The sequence below is a fragment of the Sinocyclocheilus grahami genome, unplaced genomic scaffold (assembly GCF_001515645.1).
Source record: "Sinocyclocheilus grahami isolate Dianchi unplaced genomic scaffold, SAMN03320097.WGS_v1.1 scaffold643.1, whole genome shotgun sequence".
Lineage (NCBI taxonomy): Eukaryota > Metazoa > Chordata > Actinopteri > Cypriniformes > Cyprinidae > Sinocyclocheilus > Sinocyclocheilus grahami.
In genome coordinates, this window is record NW_015505822.1 from 517,531 (window position 1) to 535,030 (window position 17,500).

At 34.7% G+C, this 17,500-nt stretch overlaps 2 protein-coding genes across 2 annotated transcripts in view; one reads left to right on the forward strand and one right to left on the reverse strand.

The window, feature by feature from the left end:
* Positions 1 to 7,508: 7,508 nt before the first annotated feature.
* On the forward strand, positions 7,509 to 13,824 carry LOC107558362 (guanine nucleotide-binding protein G(I)/G(S)/G(T) subunit beta-1-like). Its single transcript, XM_016242021.1, has 9 exons — positions 7,509 to 7,644; positions 7,808 to 7,846; positions 9,487 to 9,593; positions 9,863 to 9,926; positions 10,602 to 10,764; positions 11,443 to 11,509; positions 12,017 to 12,218; positions 12,320 to 12,536; positions 13,811 to 13,824. Exons 1-9 carry the CDS (start codon positions 7,588 to 7,590, stop codon positions 13,822 to 13,824), a joined length of 930 nt encoding a protein of 309 aa, XP_016097507.1. The 5' UTR covers positions 7,509 to 7,587.
* Positions 13,825 to 14,453: 629 nt separating this feature from the next.
* Positions 14,454 to 17,500, reverse strand: part of LOC107558363 (mitofusin-1-like) — a 12,905-nt gene continuing 9,858 nt past the window's right edge. The window contains exons 10-12 of the mRNA XM_016242023.1: positions 16,806 to 16,908; positions 16,336 to 16,562; positions 14,454 to 14,684 (exon numbers count right to left, since the gene is read on the reverse strand). Coding sequence (XP_016097509.1) covers positions 14,481 to 14,684; positions 16,336 to 16,562; positions 16,806 to 16,908 — 534 coding nt within the window. The 3' untranslated portion in view covers positions 14,454 to 14,480. The remainder of the gene's footprint in view (positions 14,685 to 16,335; positions 16,563 to 16,805; positions 16,909 to 17,500) is intronic.

The window sequence follows — 17,500 nt, forward strand, 5'->3', positions numbered from 1 at the left end:
TAGTTAAATTATAATCTGCTGGTTATGGTTAAAACTAAGCGAAGATGCGGCAGGAGGCCCGATAAACACTGAACTAGCACTAGCATTAGCATTAGCATTAGCATGACAAGAGTTATAGCTTGTTTACTGTTTCCTGGTTAACCATCTAAATGGGTTGGTTAGTTAGGTTAGTTGGTTAGTTAGTTAGTGTGATAAATGAAAGGTTGTGGGTTCAGATCTCAGCTCATATTGTGTGACACACAATCTCAAGGTACTGTAGTAAACATGAACTTGTTTTTGAATTAAAGTCTTGCTTATATAAATATAATCTCCACAGATTTCCCTTTCGTTGTTAGAATCGTGTTTTAGCTGAGATTGTTTGCGCAGAAGCTGATAGTTTTACTTTCACTTTATCTCGCTGAAATCTCAGTCTGTTTTGATTCAGCTACATTTAATTTATTTTTATTATTATTATTATATTCGTATGCTGTTTTACTCTAATCTTAAATATTGTTGGCTAACAGTGAAAATTGTGATTTTATGAACTTATTTTTTAGGGTTTAGAAATGGGTCTAGCAGGTATTATTTTCAGACAGATTTCAGTATTGATTATATAATCTCTCAGTTGGGCTGGGTAGATTACTTACTAATTATTGTAAGTACAAAAAGTATTATTGTAAGTTTGTAGCATAATCCATTACATTACACATTTCGGGTAATGTAATCGGATTACTTTTAGATTACTTTTGACCTTACTCACTTATATTCAGTGTTGGGGCAAGTAACGCAATCAGATTACTTTTTTCAAGTAACTAGTAAAGTAACGCATTACTTTGTAATTGACGAGAATATCGGAGTTACTTTTTCAAATAAGTAACGCAAGTTACTTTTTTTCCTCCGATTTATTGATTGACAGCTCTGCTGTCGCCATGGTGACAGAAATCAGATGTTACTGTAGTTCTAAAATAAATATGAATATGCATTAATTCATCTCACTCACACAAAAACAACACAGATTCAGTATTCCTCAAAATGAATACAAATAATGCAACTCTGCAATAATTAAATGTTTAACAACACAAATATGCTTTATGTATTTAATACCATTCTATTAACTAATGTCTTCGCTTCTGAGCTTCGATGATGCAGTTCAAGCGTACTAATAAGCACACATTACTCTAGACACACATCTGTGTGTGTTTGTTTATTGCTGAAGTGTTGAAATGTCTTCTTCTGCATTCTACTGTACATTTCCTTCAGCCTGAGGCTTATACATTTCACTTTTGGTGTGAAAAGGCTTTTATATTTGCCAAAAATATAACTTTTTTATTTTAAAAACAAACAAGCAAGCCCTGTCCAGATTTAAAAAGTAACGCAAAAGTAGCGTAACACATTACTTTCCATAAAATGTAACATAATTAGTTACTTTTCTATGGAGTAACGCAATATTGTAACGCATTACTTTTAAAAGTAACTTTCACCAACACTGCTGATCACATTGATTTAAATGGGATAATCTTGTACCATATTGATATAAAAATACAAAGAGTAAGAAAATATATTCCATTTGTTGAAATTAACGACATAAAGTGGATTAAACATTACATTATCAATGTTTACCAAACTGGGGTTCGTAAAGGAACTGCAGGGGGTTTGTGAGCTTAATGAAAAGCTAATCATAAATCATTTTAAAATAACATAAATCGAAATAAAACACTTCCTAAAAGATCAAATATTTATATTATATGTCATGTGACCATTAACCAACGCCAGAGAGCCGAGAACATGCAAATGTGATACTTTAATTATTAAATATTTATTTTAAACTCTCAGGGGTTCTTTAAGTAAACATATTAAATGAAAGATGTTCAGATGACAAAAAAGTTTGGGAATGCCTGCGTTACATTTAGGGATGTAACGGTATGAAAATTTCCTATCACGATTACAGTGACCAAATCACGACTATCAATATTATCACGGTTTTGTTCAAATTAGATGAAAATGTTCAAAAAGAACTGATTCACACTGAAAACATTTCAATAAGTTTTATATTTGAAAATCAAAAACAACAAATACATTTAGCGGCTATATGCACTTTTTTTTTTAGCATAAACATTAAATTAACATTAACATGAAGCCCTAATAATAATAATAAATCACTTGATTGAAATTCAAATTGGTTGATTTCGAGTTCACATACAAACATAAATAGAACAGGCTAATTAAATTAGTCTATTTTAATGTAAGACAACATATTTTTCGTCAGTGATAGAAATATGATTTAAGACGGTAGTGTAAGCAAGTTTAGTTTGAAAACGTTTAATAGTAAATAAGACAATTAGACAATATTTGAATAACATAATAATAATAATAATAATAAATATTTATTTGCAACAACTGATGGAGTTTTAGGTAAAAAAAAAAAAACAGTGTAATAAGTTAACTATGAATATAAAATACATTATCCCTTAAATGTCAACCTGATAGTTTGAACGTTCGTTCGTCTTGGCTCAAAGCCACTTGCTGAGAACTTTTCTTCGCGGTAGCTTTGCGTTAAACAAGTGAGATAACGAAATATTTCAACTCTTTTTTTGTCCAATTATTTGCCCAGTTAGTTTTGGTATTGAGGTAAACGTTACCTTGCATTCGCTATATAACAGTGGGTGCTGGTCACGAAGATGACGGAGCAAATTAGACACGTTTCCCGCTTTTGCAGCGACTGTCTTCTTGCAAGATCTGCAGACAGGGTGACCGTCCTCGATTAAAATGCCTTCAAGACTCTTGTAAAAGCCAAACTACGACCAGACCACCGATTTGGTTCTCTTAGATGGCTGAAAAATCTCCCGAGCGCTGTCACTGCTTTCCGCTGTTTCATCTAGTGCAAAAAACAACAACACCACTGCATGCTGCTTCTGCGTCAGACTGATGCTGGCTGGACAGGATTTACCGTGAGTTTTCAAAAGCACGATAATCAAACACGGTTTTGATGATAATAAAATTTTAAACGATAATAATAACCGTCAGGGCATTTTATCGTGATTTATCGTGAAACCGGTAATCGTTACATCCCTAGTTACATTTAAATAAGAAATAATGTGAAATTGTGCATTTTAATGTGTTTGAAAGACAAAGGCCTTCCAAAGGCATTGAAATAGATGGTTAAATAACCTACCGAGTGATAATTCAGATAAATATTAATGTTCATCAGTAGTAATGATGCAACGTTGAAACACTTCAGTGGTCAAAGTGACTGATGTGTGTGTGAATGTCCACAAAACTGGAAGACTTTCTGAGTGTATATTTTAAAAAGGAACATTTAAAAGAGGAATTAGGGAGAATCAATCAATTCTGAATAATTTATTGCTATAGTGTGAATATGTCATCATGTAATCAATAAAAAAGTAACTAGTTTGATTACGAGTATTTTAAAAACGTAATTTAGTCTAATTACAAGCACTTAATTTTTGGAATCTGATTATGTAATCCAGATTACATGTAATTAGTTGCTACCCAGCTCTGGATATATATATATATACATGCATTGCATACAGGTGTTAGATTGTCATTTTGTGATTGTGTGTAATGGCTCGTTTCCACCGAGCGGTACTTTTCGGTACAGTACAGTACGGTTCGCAATTATTTCCATTTCCACTGTCAGAAGTTGTGAATGGTACACTGTAAAAAATGACCTTGAATTTAACGGTAAAAGACTGTAAAAATGCTACAGTAAAAACCTGTTGAATGGTTAACGGTAAATTCCCCTACTATATACGGTGAAAAACTGTATTGGACATTATGTGTATTGGACATTAATTTGACAGTAGTATACCGTTTTTGGAAGTGAAAAAGACCGTATAATTTACAGTGAATATCCGTAAATAGACACTCCCAGAATTCCCTGTGTTACATTTCAAATTTGATGTTTTTTTTTGTTGAAATAACCGTTTCTTCTTAGTTTTTTCTTATCAGTTTTGTATATTAGGGTTGTGTGTTACACCTAATGTTGTTAAATGCATGTTTATTGCATTATTTCAGTTTCATGTGTGTTACCGTGATGGTGTTTGGTGTTTGTGTGAATGACGCTGTGCACCTTCTATATATGATATTATTTAAAAGCTGCTTGTGATGGGCTTTGGTTCATCGTGTGACTTTCTCATCACCTCCTGCATTTGGTGGTTATCAGTGTATTACAAAGCTACAAAACAGATTTCAGTACTTCAATAGGTTGGTATATTAACATTATATCAGTTAATGAAGTTACCATATTTAACTAAATTTAAGTTAAAACCTAAAACGTTGCTACCGTATCTTTTATGGTAAAATTCCGGCAACCACAGCTGCCATTTTTTTTACCGTAAATTTTACGGAATTTTTTTTTTGCGGTGTACCAAAATAGCGAACCGTACCGTACCACTTTTTTGGTACCCTTCCGTTGGGGTACCTAGCACAGCAAAGGGTACCAAAAGGGCGGAGCTAAACTCACCGCAGAACGTTGATTGGTTGACTAGAATCGTCACTTTTGCGTGATACAAGGGGATAACGCGTCCTTCACTCGTTCTGCTTAGCTGTCTATGAGTGTTGGGCTTATTTACATCAGAGTGCGCAAACACACAAAAAAATATAACCATGTATTTTATATAATAGTATATTTTCACACGGACAATAGCCGTTTCTCAATATGCGTTCTTGTATGTTCTTGTGGACTTGTGAAACGTCATTGCCCAAAAACCCACGTAATTTTCTAAATATTACTGTTATTGTGTCATGAAATGTAGTTTTAAGAGTTTTTCAGGCGAGAATGTAATTGTTTAAAACTCAAATCTGTGGTTTATTTATAAAGATAGCGCCCATTTGAAAATTTGCTATGCCGATTTCGGAGCTCCAGGCGATCAGCGGGCGCTCGGTGCTCATGTGTCCGCCGAGAGCAGTCTTCGCTCGGCTAGTCCTTCTGACATTTGCCGCTGGCCCTGATGTCTCTGCAGTGATTAAACACAAGATAATTCATTTTGGGTAGGCTATATTTAACAAGCATTCGTGGTCTCATGAATCTATTATTTATTCCTGGTCATATCGTTTTGGCTGAGCACAAAGTTATGTTTAACTTTATATATTTATTTTGAACTTAACCGTAGTACAGCGCTGACTTTATGCCGATTTCGGAGCTCCAGGCGATCAGCGGGCGCTCGGTGCTCATGTGTCCGCCGAGAGCAGTCTTCGCTCGGCTAGTCCTTCTGACATTTGCCGCTGGCCCTGATGTCTCTGCAGTGATTAAACACGAGATAATTCATTTTGTGTAGGCTATATTTAACAAGCATTCGTGGTCTCATGAATCTATTATTTATTCCTGGTCATATCGTTTTGGCTGAGCACAAAGTTATGTTTAACTTTATATATTTATTTTGAACTTAACCGTAGTACAGCGCTGACTTTGTAGCATACGTTTGACTGAATTGTTTGCTTTTGTCTTTATTTCCTTTTATATAAGCCTCTTATAGTTATACTTTTATAATAGCTATTGGCTGTTATTGTTCATTAAAACTGACATTTAACAAAAAGAGGCAGAGTTGTGGTTTATCGTCGATCGCTACTTTTTGCATACACCATTTCTACCAAGTAAGGGTACTATTGGCAGTGGACACGCAAGCCTGATCAGGGTTACCCGTACCGAATCGTGCTGTACTGTACCGTACCGTACCGTTCAGTGGAAACGAGCCATAATATCGTTGAGTTTCTCTTCCCAGCAGGGAAATAAGAGGCTTCCTGGAATTGCTTTTCAGTTGTATTTTTTTAGTTTTCTAACTAAAATAAAAGCGCACAGGTTCTCATTCATGTATCTCAGATACTTAAGTTGAATTTCTCTGACTTGTCTTGAAATGGCTGTTTATGTGAAAATTTCTGACATGTTTTCAGAGCAGATTTTAGTATTTTATTTTTGCACAAAAATCCATTTGAGCTACACGTTCAACAGGCACTAAAATAGATTGGCCTAATACAGGATTCACAATTTTTTTTTAAACTAAAATATTAATTGACATCTTCCCTGAAATTTTAAGTTAATATTTCAATAATTTAACAAAACACCCACGTGTTAAGGGTTGTCTGATGCAGGTAAACATTAAAATATATATATATTTTTAGGAAGCGTTTTATTTTGATTGATTATTTTTCATTTTGCATTTTTGTACTTAATTATTAGCTTTTCATCAACTCTGATGCTAGACTTACATGAGTAACACTTTCTGGAAATATTTTCACTCTCTAATCTCTCAGCATTACATAAAGGTCAAAACCGAGACATAAGGAGGTGTATTGTTAAATGTTTCCCCATTGCTGAAGTTTTGGTATTAAAAATATGATGTTGCTGTCCGGTAATGCTTGGGCAGTATGACCAATAACTTGCATCATGGTATGAGTAATTTTATAACATAACACTATATTTCATGATCTAGGTATTTTTATTGAAAATTCAATGGAAAAAATTACATATTTTTTTAATAACCATGTGGTAATGCCTTTTTTTTTTTTTGAAGGATCACGTGACACTGAAGACTGGAGTAATGATGCTGAAAATACAGCTTTGATCACAGAAATAAATTACATTTTATAATATTTTCACATAGAAAACGGTTCATTTAATTTGTAATAATATTTAACCATTTTTATTGTATTTTTGATCAAATAAATGCAGCTGTGATGAGCAGGAGAGACTTCTTTCAAAAACATTTTAAAAAATCGTAATTAATCTAAACCTTTGACTGGTAGTGTCAAAACATTTTTTAGTGACTTTTGAGTAAATATTCTGTAAATGTGCTAAATGCACATTGAAATACTGTAGAAGATGATGCTCAACTTGCTTACTGTATCCATGGCACGTTTTTTATTGGACATTCAATTGAAGATGCTTCATTTTTACTTTTGTTTCTAACCCGATGGACACAGAGTAAAAGATCATCAAAAGATTATTGGTTATAATCACAAATAGCTAACTAACTCCAGTTTAGGGTCTGTCAAATGACACTCTTACACTCTAAAAAATGCTGGGTTAAATACAACCAAGTGCTGGGTAAAATAGGGACAAACCCAGCAATTGGGCTGGGTTTGTCCCTATTTTACCCAGCACTGGGTTGTATTTAACCCAGCATTTTTTAGAGTGTAGTATGAGAGACGCTGGACTAGTAACTAAAACCATCAGGGCACTAGACCCTGGTTACTGTAAACTCTCAGACGCTGTTTGAGCTTGCCTTGTAGTAGATTTTATAACTCTATTAACACTTTCGTATGGAATCAAAGACGCGGAGATTTGACAGAAAGGTCAGTGAACATATGGGTGGCATTTGGCAGCAGTCGGTGGTGTTTTGAAGACCCTTTGAGCTCAGCGTCATTTCCCACTGCTCTCAGATCAGTCTGTGCATGCAATTAAAGTTGCTGGAATGGATTTGGTCAAAGGAAGCTGGTCCATTTGTAATTGCATTTTAAGGGATTTCATGATTGCATGCATCACTAGTGCAGTGTTTGATTGACGGGTGAGCTCATGCAGTTATGAATGATGTAATTGTATGATTGCAGGTCCAGCACTTTCTCGTCTCGGGTGCCGGTCAAACAGGAACAATGAGTGAGTTGGAGCAGTTGCGACAGGAAGCGGAACAGCTTCGCAACCAGATCCGGGTAAGTGTGATTGTTCATCAGCGCTTGCTTGTGTTTGGACCAACATGCAACAAAAGGAAACATTCATTTGAGAGGACGTCCGTGTGAGCTGTACACTTCCTGTGCTGTTTATTTAGATTGGCGAGTTTTGTCATGAATGCATGCATTTGTTGCTGTTTTTCAGGATGCTAGAAAAGCCTGCAGTGACTCCACACTTTCGCAGGTACGAAACACAAATCATTAATGATTGCACCATCCTGCATCATATTTGTTGCATGAAATCCAATAGTCGTTTCTTACTAATTTTGGGGTGCTGATACCAAAAATAGTGCTCATTCTCGTCACACTTTTTCACTAAATATGATGCATTTTTGCTTTTAACAATCATTTGTAAGGTGAAGAAGTCTTGTATAATCCATTAATCAGCAGAAAAGCCGCACAAAGACATGATTCCTGTCTTCCTCTGAGCCAGATTACAACCATTTGTTCAATTATCAGCCTAGTTCTTTGACATTAAATGGAGAACATTTTTCCACTCGTTAAACGACACATTTGGAATTTGTTTTGTCTTGAAAACAAAACTTGTGACATTTGACTGTTTTTATTATTTTGATAACGTGCATTAAAGCTGATAATTACATTTATACAGCTATGGAAAAAAACAAAGTTTCTCTAGATTTGATTTATAGTTGTTTATGTAAAACATATATATTTTTTGTTTTATTCTGTAAACTACTGATGACATTTCTTCCAAATTTTTTATAAAAATATAATTTAGATCATTTTTCTTTCCATGAAATGACAATTGGTCAAAATAACAAAAAAAAATGCCATGTTTTCAAACATGTTTATATTCATTTTTAAACAAAACAATACCAATGTTTTAAGTTCAGAAGAGTTAAGAAATCAATATTTGGTGGAACCACCCTGATTTTCAGTCACAACAAATGAAAACATTTGTTATTTTGACCAATTGTCATTTTATGCAAAAAAAAAAAAAGAGCTATAAATTACTATTTTATTTAAAATTTGGAAATGTTATCAGACCTTTATAGAATAAAACAAATATTAACATTTTACTCAAACTGGTAAATCCAGAGAAACTGAGAATTTTCAAGAGGTCTCTTAATTTTTTTTCATAGCTTTATATGTATGTTATTATATATATATATATATGTGTATATGTGACCCTGCAGCACAAAAGCAGTGTTAAGTCGCTGGGGGATATTTGTAGCAATAGCCAACAATACATTGTATGGGTCACAATTATACATTTCTCTTTTATGCTTAAAATCATTAGGATATTAAGTAAAGATCATGTTCCATGAAGATATTTAGTAAATGTCCTACCGTAAATATATCAAAACTTAATGTTTGATTAGTAATATGCATTGCTAAGAACTTCATTTGAACAGCTTTAAAGATGATTTTCTCAATATTTAGATTTTTATAATAATAATAACAAACCATACATCAATGGAAAGCTCATTTATTCAGCTTTCAGATGATGTATAAATCTCAATTTCAAACAATTTAACCTTATGACTGGTTTTGTGCTCCAGGGCCACATTTTCTTATTTTGTGCAAAAACTGTATGTGATAAAGTAACTTAGCATCATCAAATTAATTCATATTAGACCTATTTTGCCAATCAGAAGTATTTTTTAAAGATGTTATTCATATATATATCAACCAGTTCATCTACAGACTAAATATTCTGTAAATGAGCTAAATGCACATGAAATGCTGTAGAAGATGATGCTGAGCTTGCTTACTGTACCACTGGACTGGAAAAGCTCTCTAATGGAAGCTGATAATGTTGTGTGGCGTTTCATCTCTTGCTGTTTTGGGCTCATATGGCAGATGACAGCGAGCCTGGACTCAGTGGGGCGGATACAGATGAGAACGAGACGCACGCTCAGAGGTCATCTTGCCAAAATCTACGCCATGCACTGGGGCAGCGACTCCAGGTGTGTGTTCGATCGGAGAGTCCCTAATCATCACGATTGGTTTTATGTACAAAAGAACGCTGCGTTAAACACTCTGAGTTGGTCTAGTTTCAACTGTGTGATTAATATTTCATGAAATAACGCTTGGGACCCTGGTGTTCGTTTTCCGTTTTCCCACCATGTTTCTCAAATCCCATCTGTGTCCTGAATTAATTACGTTTCGTTGATTGAAAAATGGATACACTGCGAGTGTGGATTTTTATCATTTCTGTGCCTTTCTTTTTTTTTAGGTTACTTGTCAGTGCCTCGCAAGATGGCAAACTGATCATATGGGATGGTTATACGACCAACAAGGTAATGAGATACTAGAGCCATGCGCAAATGATTCAAATTAAAAATGTTATTTAGCATCACCGACTCAACCTAAAATACAGACGAAGATAATTTCATGGGTTGAATCAGATAAAAATCGCTCTTTAAGGGAATAGTTCACCTTCGTCCAAGAATGGTTCAAATTTATTGAAAATGTGCTCACTCTCAGAGCATCCGAGTTTGTTTCTTCATCAGATTTGGAGAAATGTAGCATTGCATCAGTGTCTCAGCAATGGATGCTCTGCAGTGAATGGGTGCCGTCAGAATGAGAGTCTGATAAAAACATCACAAGTAATCCACAGCACTCCAGTCCATCAGTTAACATCTGGAGAAGACAAAAGCTGAAACTAATCCAGCGTTAAGACGTTTTTAACTAAAATACGAGTCCATAATAACGTCTTAACGCTGGATGTGTTTCAGCTTTTGTCTTCTAAAGATGTTAACTGATGGACTGGAGTGCTGTGGATTATTGTGATGTTTTTATCAGCTGTTTGGACTCTCATTCTGACGGCACCCATTCACTGCAGAGCATCCATCTGATGACAGTTGCTGGTTACCACTTTTTACAGTGTCGCCCAGTCTTGCTTTCTTTTTATCTTTCACTTTAGCTTGTTACATTACTGAAGGATGTTGTATGTTTTTAACTCTGTCCGGCAGATGCACGCTATTCCCCTGCGCTCCTCCTGGGTCATGACCTGTGCCTATGCCCCGTCGGGGAACTACGTGGCCTGCGGAGGCCTAGACAACATCTGCTCCACCTACAGCCTTAAAACCCGCGAGGGCAACGTCAGGGTCAACCGAGAACTGGCTGGACACACAGGTAGAGTCACATTTATTTATCTCCTCAGTCATAAAGCAGGGATTCCCAAACTTCATCAGCCGAACCACTTTGACCTAAAATATTTACAGAGATTACAAGTTAACTTTTCAACAATATAACAACACACTCGATGGTTCTCTGATGTCGGATTATTTAGATAAACAAATAAAATATTTAAAGTGTTGTATTTTTTTTGCAATATAATTATTGATGTTACATAATAATAATATATCCACTATCAGGCAAGTGTGGAATAATTATTTATCTATGAAAATTCCGCTTTGCATCACAGGAATAAATTACATTGCAAAATATATTTAAATAGAAAATAGCCATTTTAACTTGTAATAATATTTCTCACTTTTGCTGTTTTAACTGTATTTTTGATCAAATAAATGCAGCCTTGATGAGAAGAAGAGACTTCTTTCAAAAACATTTAGATTTTTAATGATTCCAAACTTTTGACTGCTAATTATAATCATATAATTCTATATTTTATATGTAAATATAATTACGTATTTTTATGATTTATTTAACTAAATGTTATTACCGTAGCTAACTCGCAGACCTCAGTTTGGGAAGCCCTGCTCTAAAGCGATTCTTTCTGTGTGGCATTTCATACAATACATCATTAATCAATGAAATGCATAATTAATGAATTTATGAATGATTCTGTAGGCTATCTGTCTTGCTGTCGTTTTATTGATGACAATCAGATCATCACCAGCTCTGGTGACACCACATGGTGAGTCAATGTTACATACGATAATAATAATAATAATTAAACTAATTATAATGGTCTAGTCTTAGTATGTCAAGGGATAAATGGTATATGCGTTGTTAACTTTATTTGGCATGTGCATATTTTAGCTTAATTTTTCCTTTTTGAAATTCACGTTTGTTGTACGTTGTATTCAGAGCGTTTTGCATTAATTTGATTTAATTGAGCTAATTTTTAAAAACTAGTTTTATTTTTTTGGATTGTATATTTGATCATTTATTTATTTTCTATTTATTTATTTATTTTTATCCTAAGTGTCTTGCATTGCATTGAAGGTATATATTTTATTAGCTCATGCATTCCCGGGGAGTCGAACCCATGACCTTAATGTTTGAGCTACAATGATTTATTGCAATATTAAATGCATCATAGTTGTTATTTCAGGTTGTCTTTGAATTAAAAGCGTTTGGTTTTGATTGAAACCAAATGGAACCTGTGTTCAACTTTGCTCCTGTGTCTCTTTTGTTGCAGTGCATTGTGGGACATTGAGACGGGCCAGCAGACCACCAGTTTCACCGGACACACGGGGGATGTCATGAGTCTGTCGGTCAGTCCCGATTTAAAGACTTTCGTGTCGGGAGCCTGCGATGCTTCTGCTAAACTGTGGGACATCAGAGACGGGATGTGCAGGCAGTCCTTCACTGGCCACGTCTCGGATATAAATGCCGTCTGCGTAAGATGTTTAAAATCATGCTTGCTATTTGTTTAGATCGGGTGGTGCAGAAGCTCCTCTACATGGACGGTTGTATTGAGTTCGGTTGTTTACTCTCGCAGTTCTTTCCGAATGGAAATGCCTTCACCACGGGTTCAGACGACGCCACCTGCAGGCTGTTTGACCTGCGCGCGGATCAGGAGCTCATGATGTATTCTCACGACAACATCATCTGCGGCATCACCTCCGTGGCCTTCTCCAAGAGTGGACGCCTCCTGCTGGCCGGATACGACGACTTCAACTGCAACGTCTGGGACACTTTGAAAGGCGAACGTGCAGGTAAGGGCAAAACATTTTTTCACTGCCCTTCAGTGTGCTGTAAATATAAGAGTATGTGTTTTATAGGGGGTGGGTTTGCATATTTTATCATTTCTTTTTATTCTTCATTTATTTTATTGTTTGCTTTTATTATTATTTATTGTTATTTATTTTATATTGTCTGCTTTTAAGTATTTTATTTATAATTTGATTCTTATTACTTTTTTATTATTTATTTTTTTGTATTTATTTGTATTATTGTTTATTTTGTTGATCTATTTTTAATTAATTTGTTTGCATATTTTTATTTATATTATTTATTTAATTGCATTGTTATTTTAATTTTTTATATATATTTTTTTATAAATTTGTATTTGTTTGCTTATTTGTAATTTTTATTCAATTATCATTTTATTTTATAATTTTGTAAATGTAATTTTTACTGTATTTCAGTTTTTTTTCAATTGTTTGTTTTATTAATTTATTCGCATTTGCTTGCATATTTTTATTTATATTCATTTAATTACTTATTTTATTTTTGATCATTTTTTTTTATATTTCTTTTGCAAGTTTATTTTATTTTTTGCTTATTTGTAATTTTTATTTGATTATTTTATCTTTTATTTTATAATTTTTGTAAATGTTATTTTTACTGTATTTATTTCAGTTTTTTCTTTTTTGATTATTGTTTGTTTTAAGTTATTTGCATTTGCTTGCATATTTTATTATTTATTTATGTGTTTTGTTTTGTCGTCATTTAAATTTTGTTTGTATTTTTATTGTAATTTTGTATTTTTTTGCTTTGCATTATGATAAGCTGTATCGATCTCTCCCTCCCTCTCCCTCTCTCTCTCTCTCTCTCTCTCTCTCTACGAGCATTGTAGTATTACAGTACATGTTAGAACCCCAGTGTTTTAAGTGTTCATAATATACTTTTGGCTCGATTTGTATGCTTCATATTCCTTTTTTGTTTTTCTTTTTCTTTTGAGCCAATAAAACCAGGAGTGTTTTGCCTTGTGTACTTTCACAGTGCCCATATTTTCAAAGAATCATTTTTAATAAACTTTTTTTTTTGGTATTTGTAAAGTAACATGGTGTTAATGCTGCCATACACTGATATTGTAACCAATAAAAAGACTTTTAACCATATCCTAAGATGTGTTAGGTTTGATTGTCTTTTAAACTTGTCGTTATATTTAAATATGGATTTTTGGGCTAGATATAATCTAGGGAACTTATATTACATGCCGTTTTCAACTAAAAACATTTCATCAATTGTAATTGGTTTTTCATAGGCGTTTTCACTTAAAAGTAAACGAACGAGAGAAGTGAAAATAAAGCAACTTTGACTTGAAAATATAATTACATTTTTAAAGTAAATATTATTTATGCCTTAGCATACACTTACATTTTACTATTAATGTACTGCATATGAATGCCAATTTTTGTCTGTTTCATATACCTTTATCTACTACTTCATACAATAATGTTTACAAACACTGTACACACATTTTCAAAACTGTACAAGCATCTATCAAAAATGATTGTTGTTGGGTTTCCATATTATATGGGGACTTTCCATTAGACATAATTTTACTGTACTAACTGTATTTTCATTCCCCTAACCCTACCGCTCACACAAAACTTTGCATGTTTACATTTCCCCCAAAAAAACAAAGCTGTTTTCTCATGGGGCCCAACTAAATGTCCCCACAATGACAATATTTGCATGTGTGTGATTTAGAAGAACAAATCTCAGAAACAATGGTTTTGTCCTGTGTAAATGAAGCAATTAAAAATATATATATATATGTCTTGTCCTAAAAATGTATTTAAAATATCGGGTAGGATGATGTATAGTATGCTTACATATGATGTATAAATCTCAATTTCCAAAAATTGACGCGTATGACTGGTTTTGTGCTCCAGGGTCACATTATAGAAAATAAAGGGGAATCTAAAGCATCAATGAGGAGAAACGGCGATAATTCTCACCACTCCTCCAACGATGATCACACTCATAGACGTGCGAGAGGTGACCGAGGCCAGGTTGTTCACCATAGACATCATGAGTTCTTCCTGTGCCAGAGATTGCTGATTCTGACCTTGAGCTCTGGGGATCTGAGACTGAACCACCGCTGGAGCCGAAGGGGTGGTCGGTGCCGTCAGCTGAGTACAAAACAATGATAAACACAATAAAATTCAATCCCAAAATATGTCAAGTTCACACTAGGGTTGTGACGGTGAGGAAAGTTTCCCACCGGTTAATCGATGTGTGACAACACTGGTAATACCGGTATCATCGCGGGTGTGTTCCCTCTTTTCCTCGCTTTTAAATAGCTTGCAAAATGCGTGCGCATTTTACTTTCACTTTCAAATAGCAGCAATTTGGCGCAATTGTTCGTTTAAATTTCCCCTCTTTTCCTTGCTTTCCTATGCTATTAAATAGCTTAAAAGCACCGTGAGCATTTTACTTTCACTTTCGAATTAGCAGCAATTCTGCGTCAATTGCTTGAATGCAACAACAAAATACAACATCAAACTCACTTTAGCATATATATAAAACATAGAACTTTTATTAACAAAACAAATTAAAATACACCATGCTATAGGGCAGGCTATGCCTAATATAAAATAACAAATAACTTACATAAAGTTTAAATAGGTAGCCTATACAAAACTGGAAATAAGTAAACGTATAATATATAAGCAAATAAATAAGAAACGTAGAATGTTTATTAGCAAAACGAGTAAGAAAGCTTGGAAGGCACGGCATACACAAAGTTTAAATAAAGTAAAAATCAGCAAACACTGTGGAACCAATTAAATACGAAACGAATGTTTAAAAAAAAAACTTCCAAAATCACCTCAGGTAAACAGCAAAACTCAACAGGCTTTTCAAAATCCAAAATATTGGCAAACAGGCGCTTTTGCATCTCGTTTTGAAACTAAATAATCCGCGTTCGTCTTGTCTGTCTCGCCTCGCTCTTCTTGTCTTGTCTGTCTCGCCTCACTCTTCTTGTCTTGTCTGTCTCGCCTCGCTATTCTTGTCTGGTCTGTCTCGCCTCGCTCTTCTTGTCTGGTCTGTCTCGCCTCGCTCTTCTTGTCTGGTCTGTCTGTCTCGCCTCACTCTTCTTGTCTGGTCTGTCTGTCTCGCCTCACTCTTCTTGTCTGGTCTGTCTGTCTCGCCTCAATCCCCGCCTGGCTCGTCTTTTCTTGTCTGTCCCGCTCCGCTCACCTTGTCTTGTCTGCTTGGCCCCGCTCTTTTTGTCTTGTCTGTCTCGCCTCACTCTTCTTTCTTGTCTGTCTCGCCTCGCTCTTCTTGTCTTGTCTGTCTCACCTCGCTCTTCTTGTCTGTCTCGCCTCGCTCTTCTTGTCTTGTCTGTCTCACCTCACCTCACCTCACTCTTCTTGTCTGTCTGTCTCACCTCACTCTTCTTGTCTGTCTCACCCCACTCTTCTTGTCTGTCTCACCCCACTCTTCTTGTCTGTCTCACCTCACTCTTCTTGTCAGTCAGCTCGACTCACTCTCCTCATTGGAGAAATTAAATCTGATCTGTGATGCGACTGTTGTTCGGCACGCTGCATTGAGCAGCCTCGTTCAGTTTTTAATTGTAGTGTCTGTACTTTTACTGAACTAAATGATTTTTATTACTATTAAAAAAAATCTAAACGATGGTGGGGGTCGGTGCCGCGGTGGGCAAGTAACCGGTGTTGCGGCTTAACAACAGTATCACCGTCCGCACCGTCTATCATGGCGAAGCCTAGTTCACACCAGCATCTCCATGTATCCCGGTGGAAACGCAGTTTTCTAATGTACCGGTAGGTTCTGATCCACCAGCATCAAGGCACGTTTGGCGTTGACGGGACCTAGGAAACGGTGGACCAGCGTGGTCCAGCCTAAAGAGAACTGGAACTCGATGTTCTCCTGGAAGTCTGAGCAAAGGGTGGCACAGTTGAGGTCGTAGCTGAGCTCAAACTTCCTGCAGGGAATGAGCATGTGCAGCTGGCTCTGGACAGCAGAGGGCAGCAGAGGCTTCAGACACTCTGGAAGCACAATAAGCAGGTAGTTTAACTAAACACACGCATTTATCACACTCTATACTATTGCAAAACTGTCCATACAGCGATTGGTTTTATGGTTTAGCGTACTGGCACCAATCGAGTATTACAGAGAGCCAGATAACACACTTAAGCAACACTTCACCCATTATCAGACATTGTCTATTAATAGGAGTGTCACCCACTGGTGTTTAAATATCAAACGCAGGTCACGGTGTTCTCACATACCCATCATGTCCTGCTGAGACGACTGAACCGAGGCATTTACGGCATCAGAACAGCGGAAGGCCAGGTTCTTGCCCATGCCCTTCTCGATGTGGCTGAGAAGATGCTGCAGAAGACAAACAGATCAGATCAGGTATTGAATGGGATATTCATTTATGAAGCAAAAAATATTAAATAAAAAATGTATACACACACACTCACACATATTATATTTAATATTTTAGATATAAAACTGTAATATTACATATTTTATAATATTTATTTAATAATATGAAAATATATTGTATTTGAATATATGAAAATTATTTAAAATTTATTATAAAATATAGTTTTTATATGTATGTGTATACATGTATTTTTTAAAATACATAATTGATATATAATATGTAATTAATATATATATATATATATATATATATATGAAAATAATATCAATAAAATACTACATATATACAAATATATTTATATTTGTAAATATTATATATTAAATAATAAATGAAAATAATATAAATAAAATACTACATATATACACACATACATTACATTTTAATATTGTATTAAAAGTATTAAATATTTTATTTAAAAATTTAATTTGAATACATATATTATTTTATGTATTTTGCTAATTATATAATAATCAATATATATATATATATATATATATATATAAATATTTATACACGCATTATATTTTAATA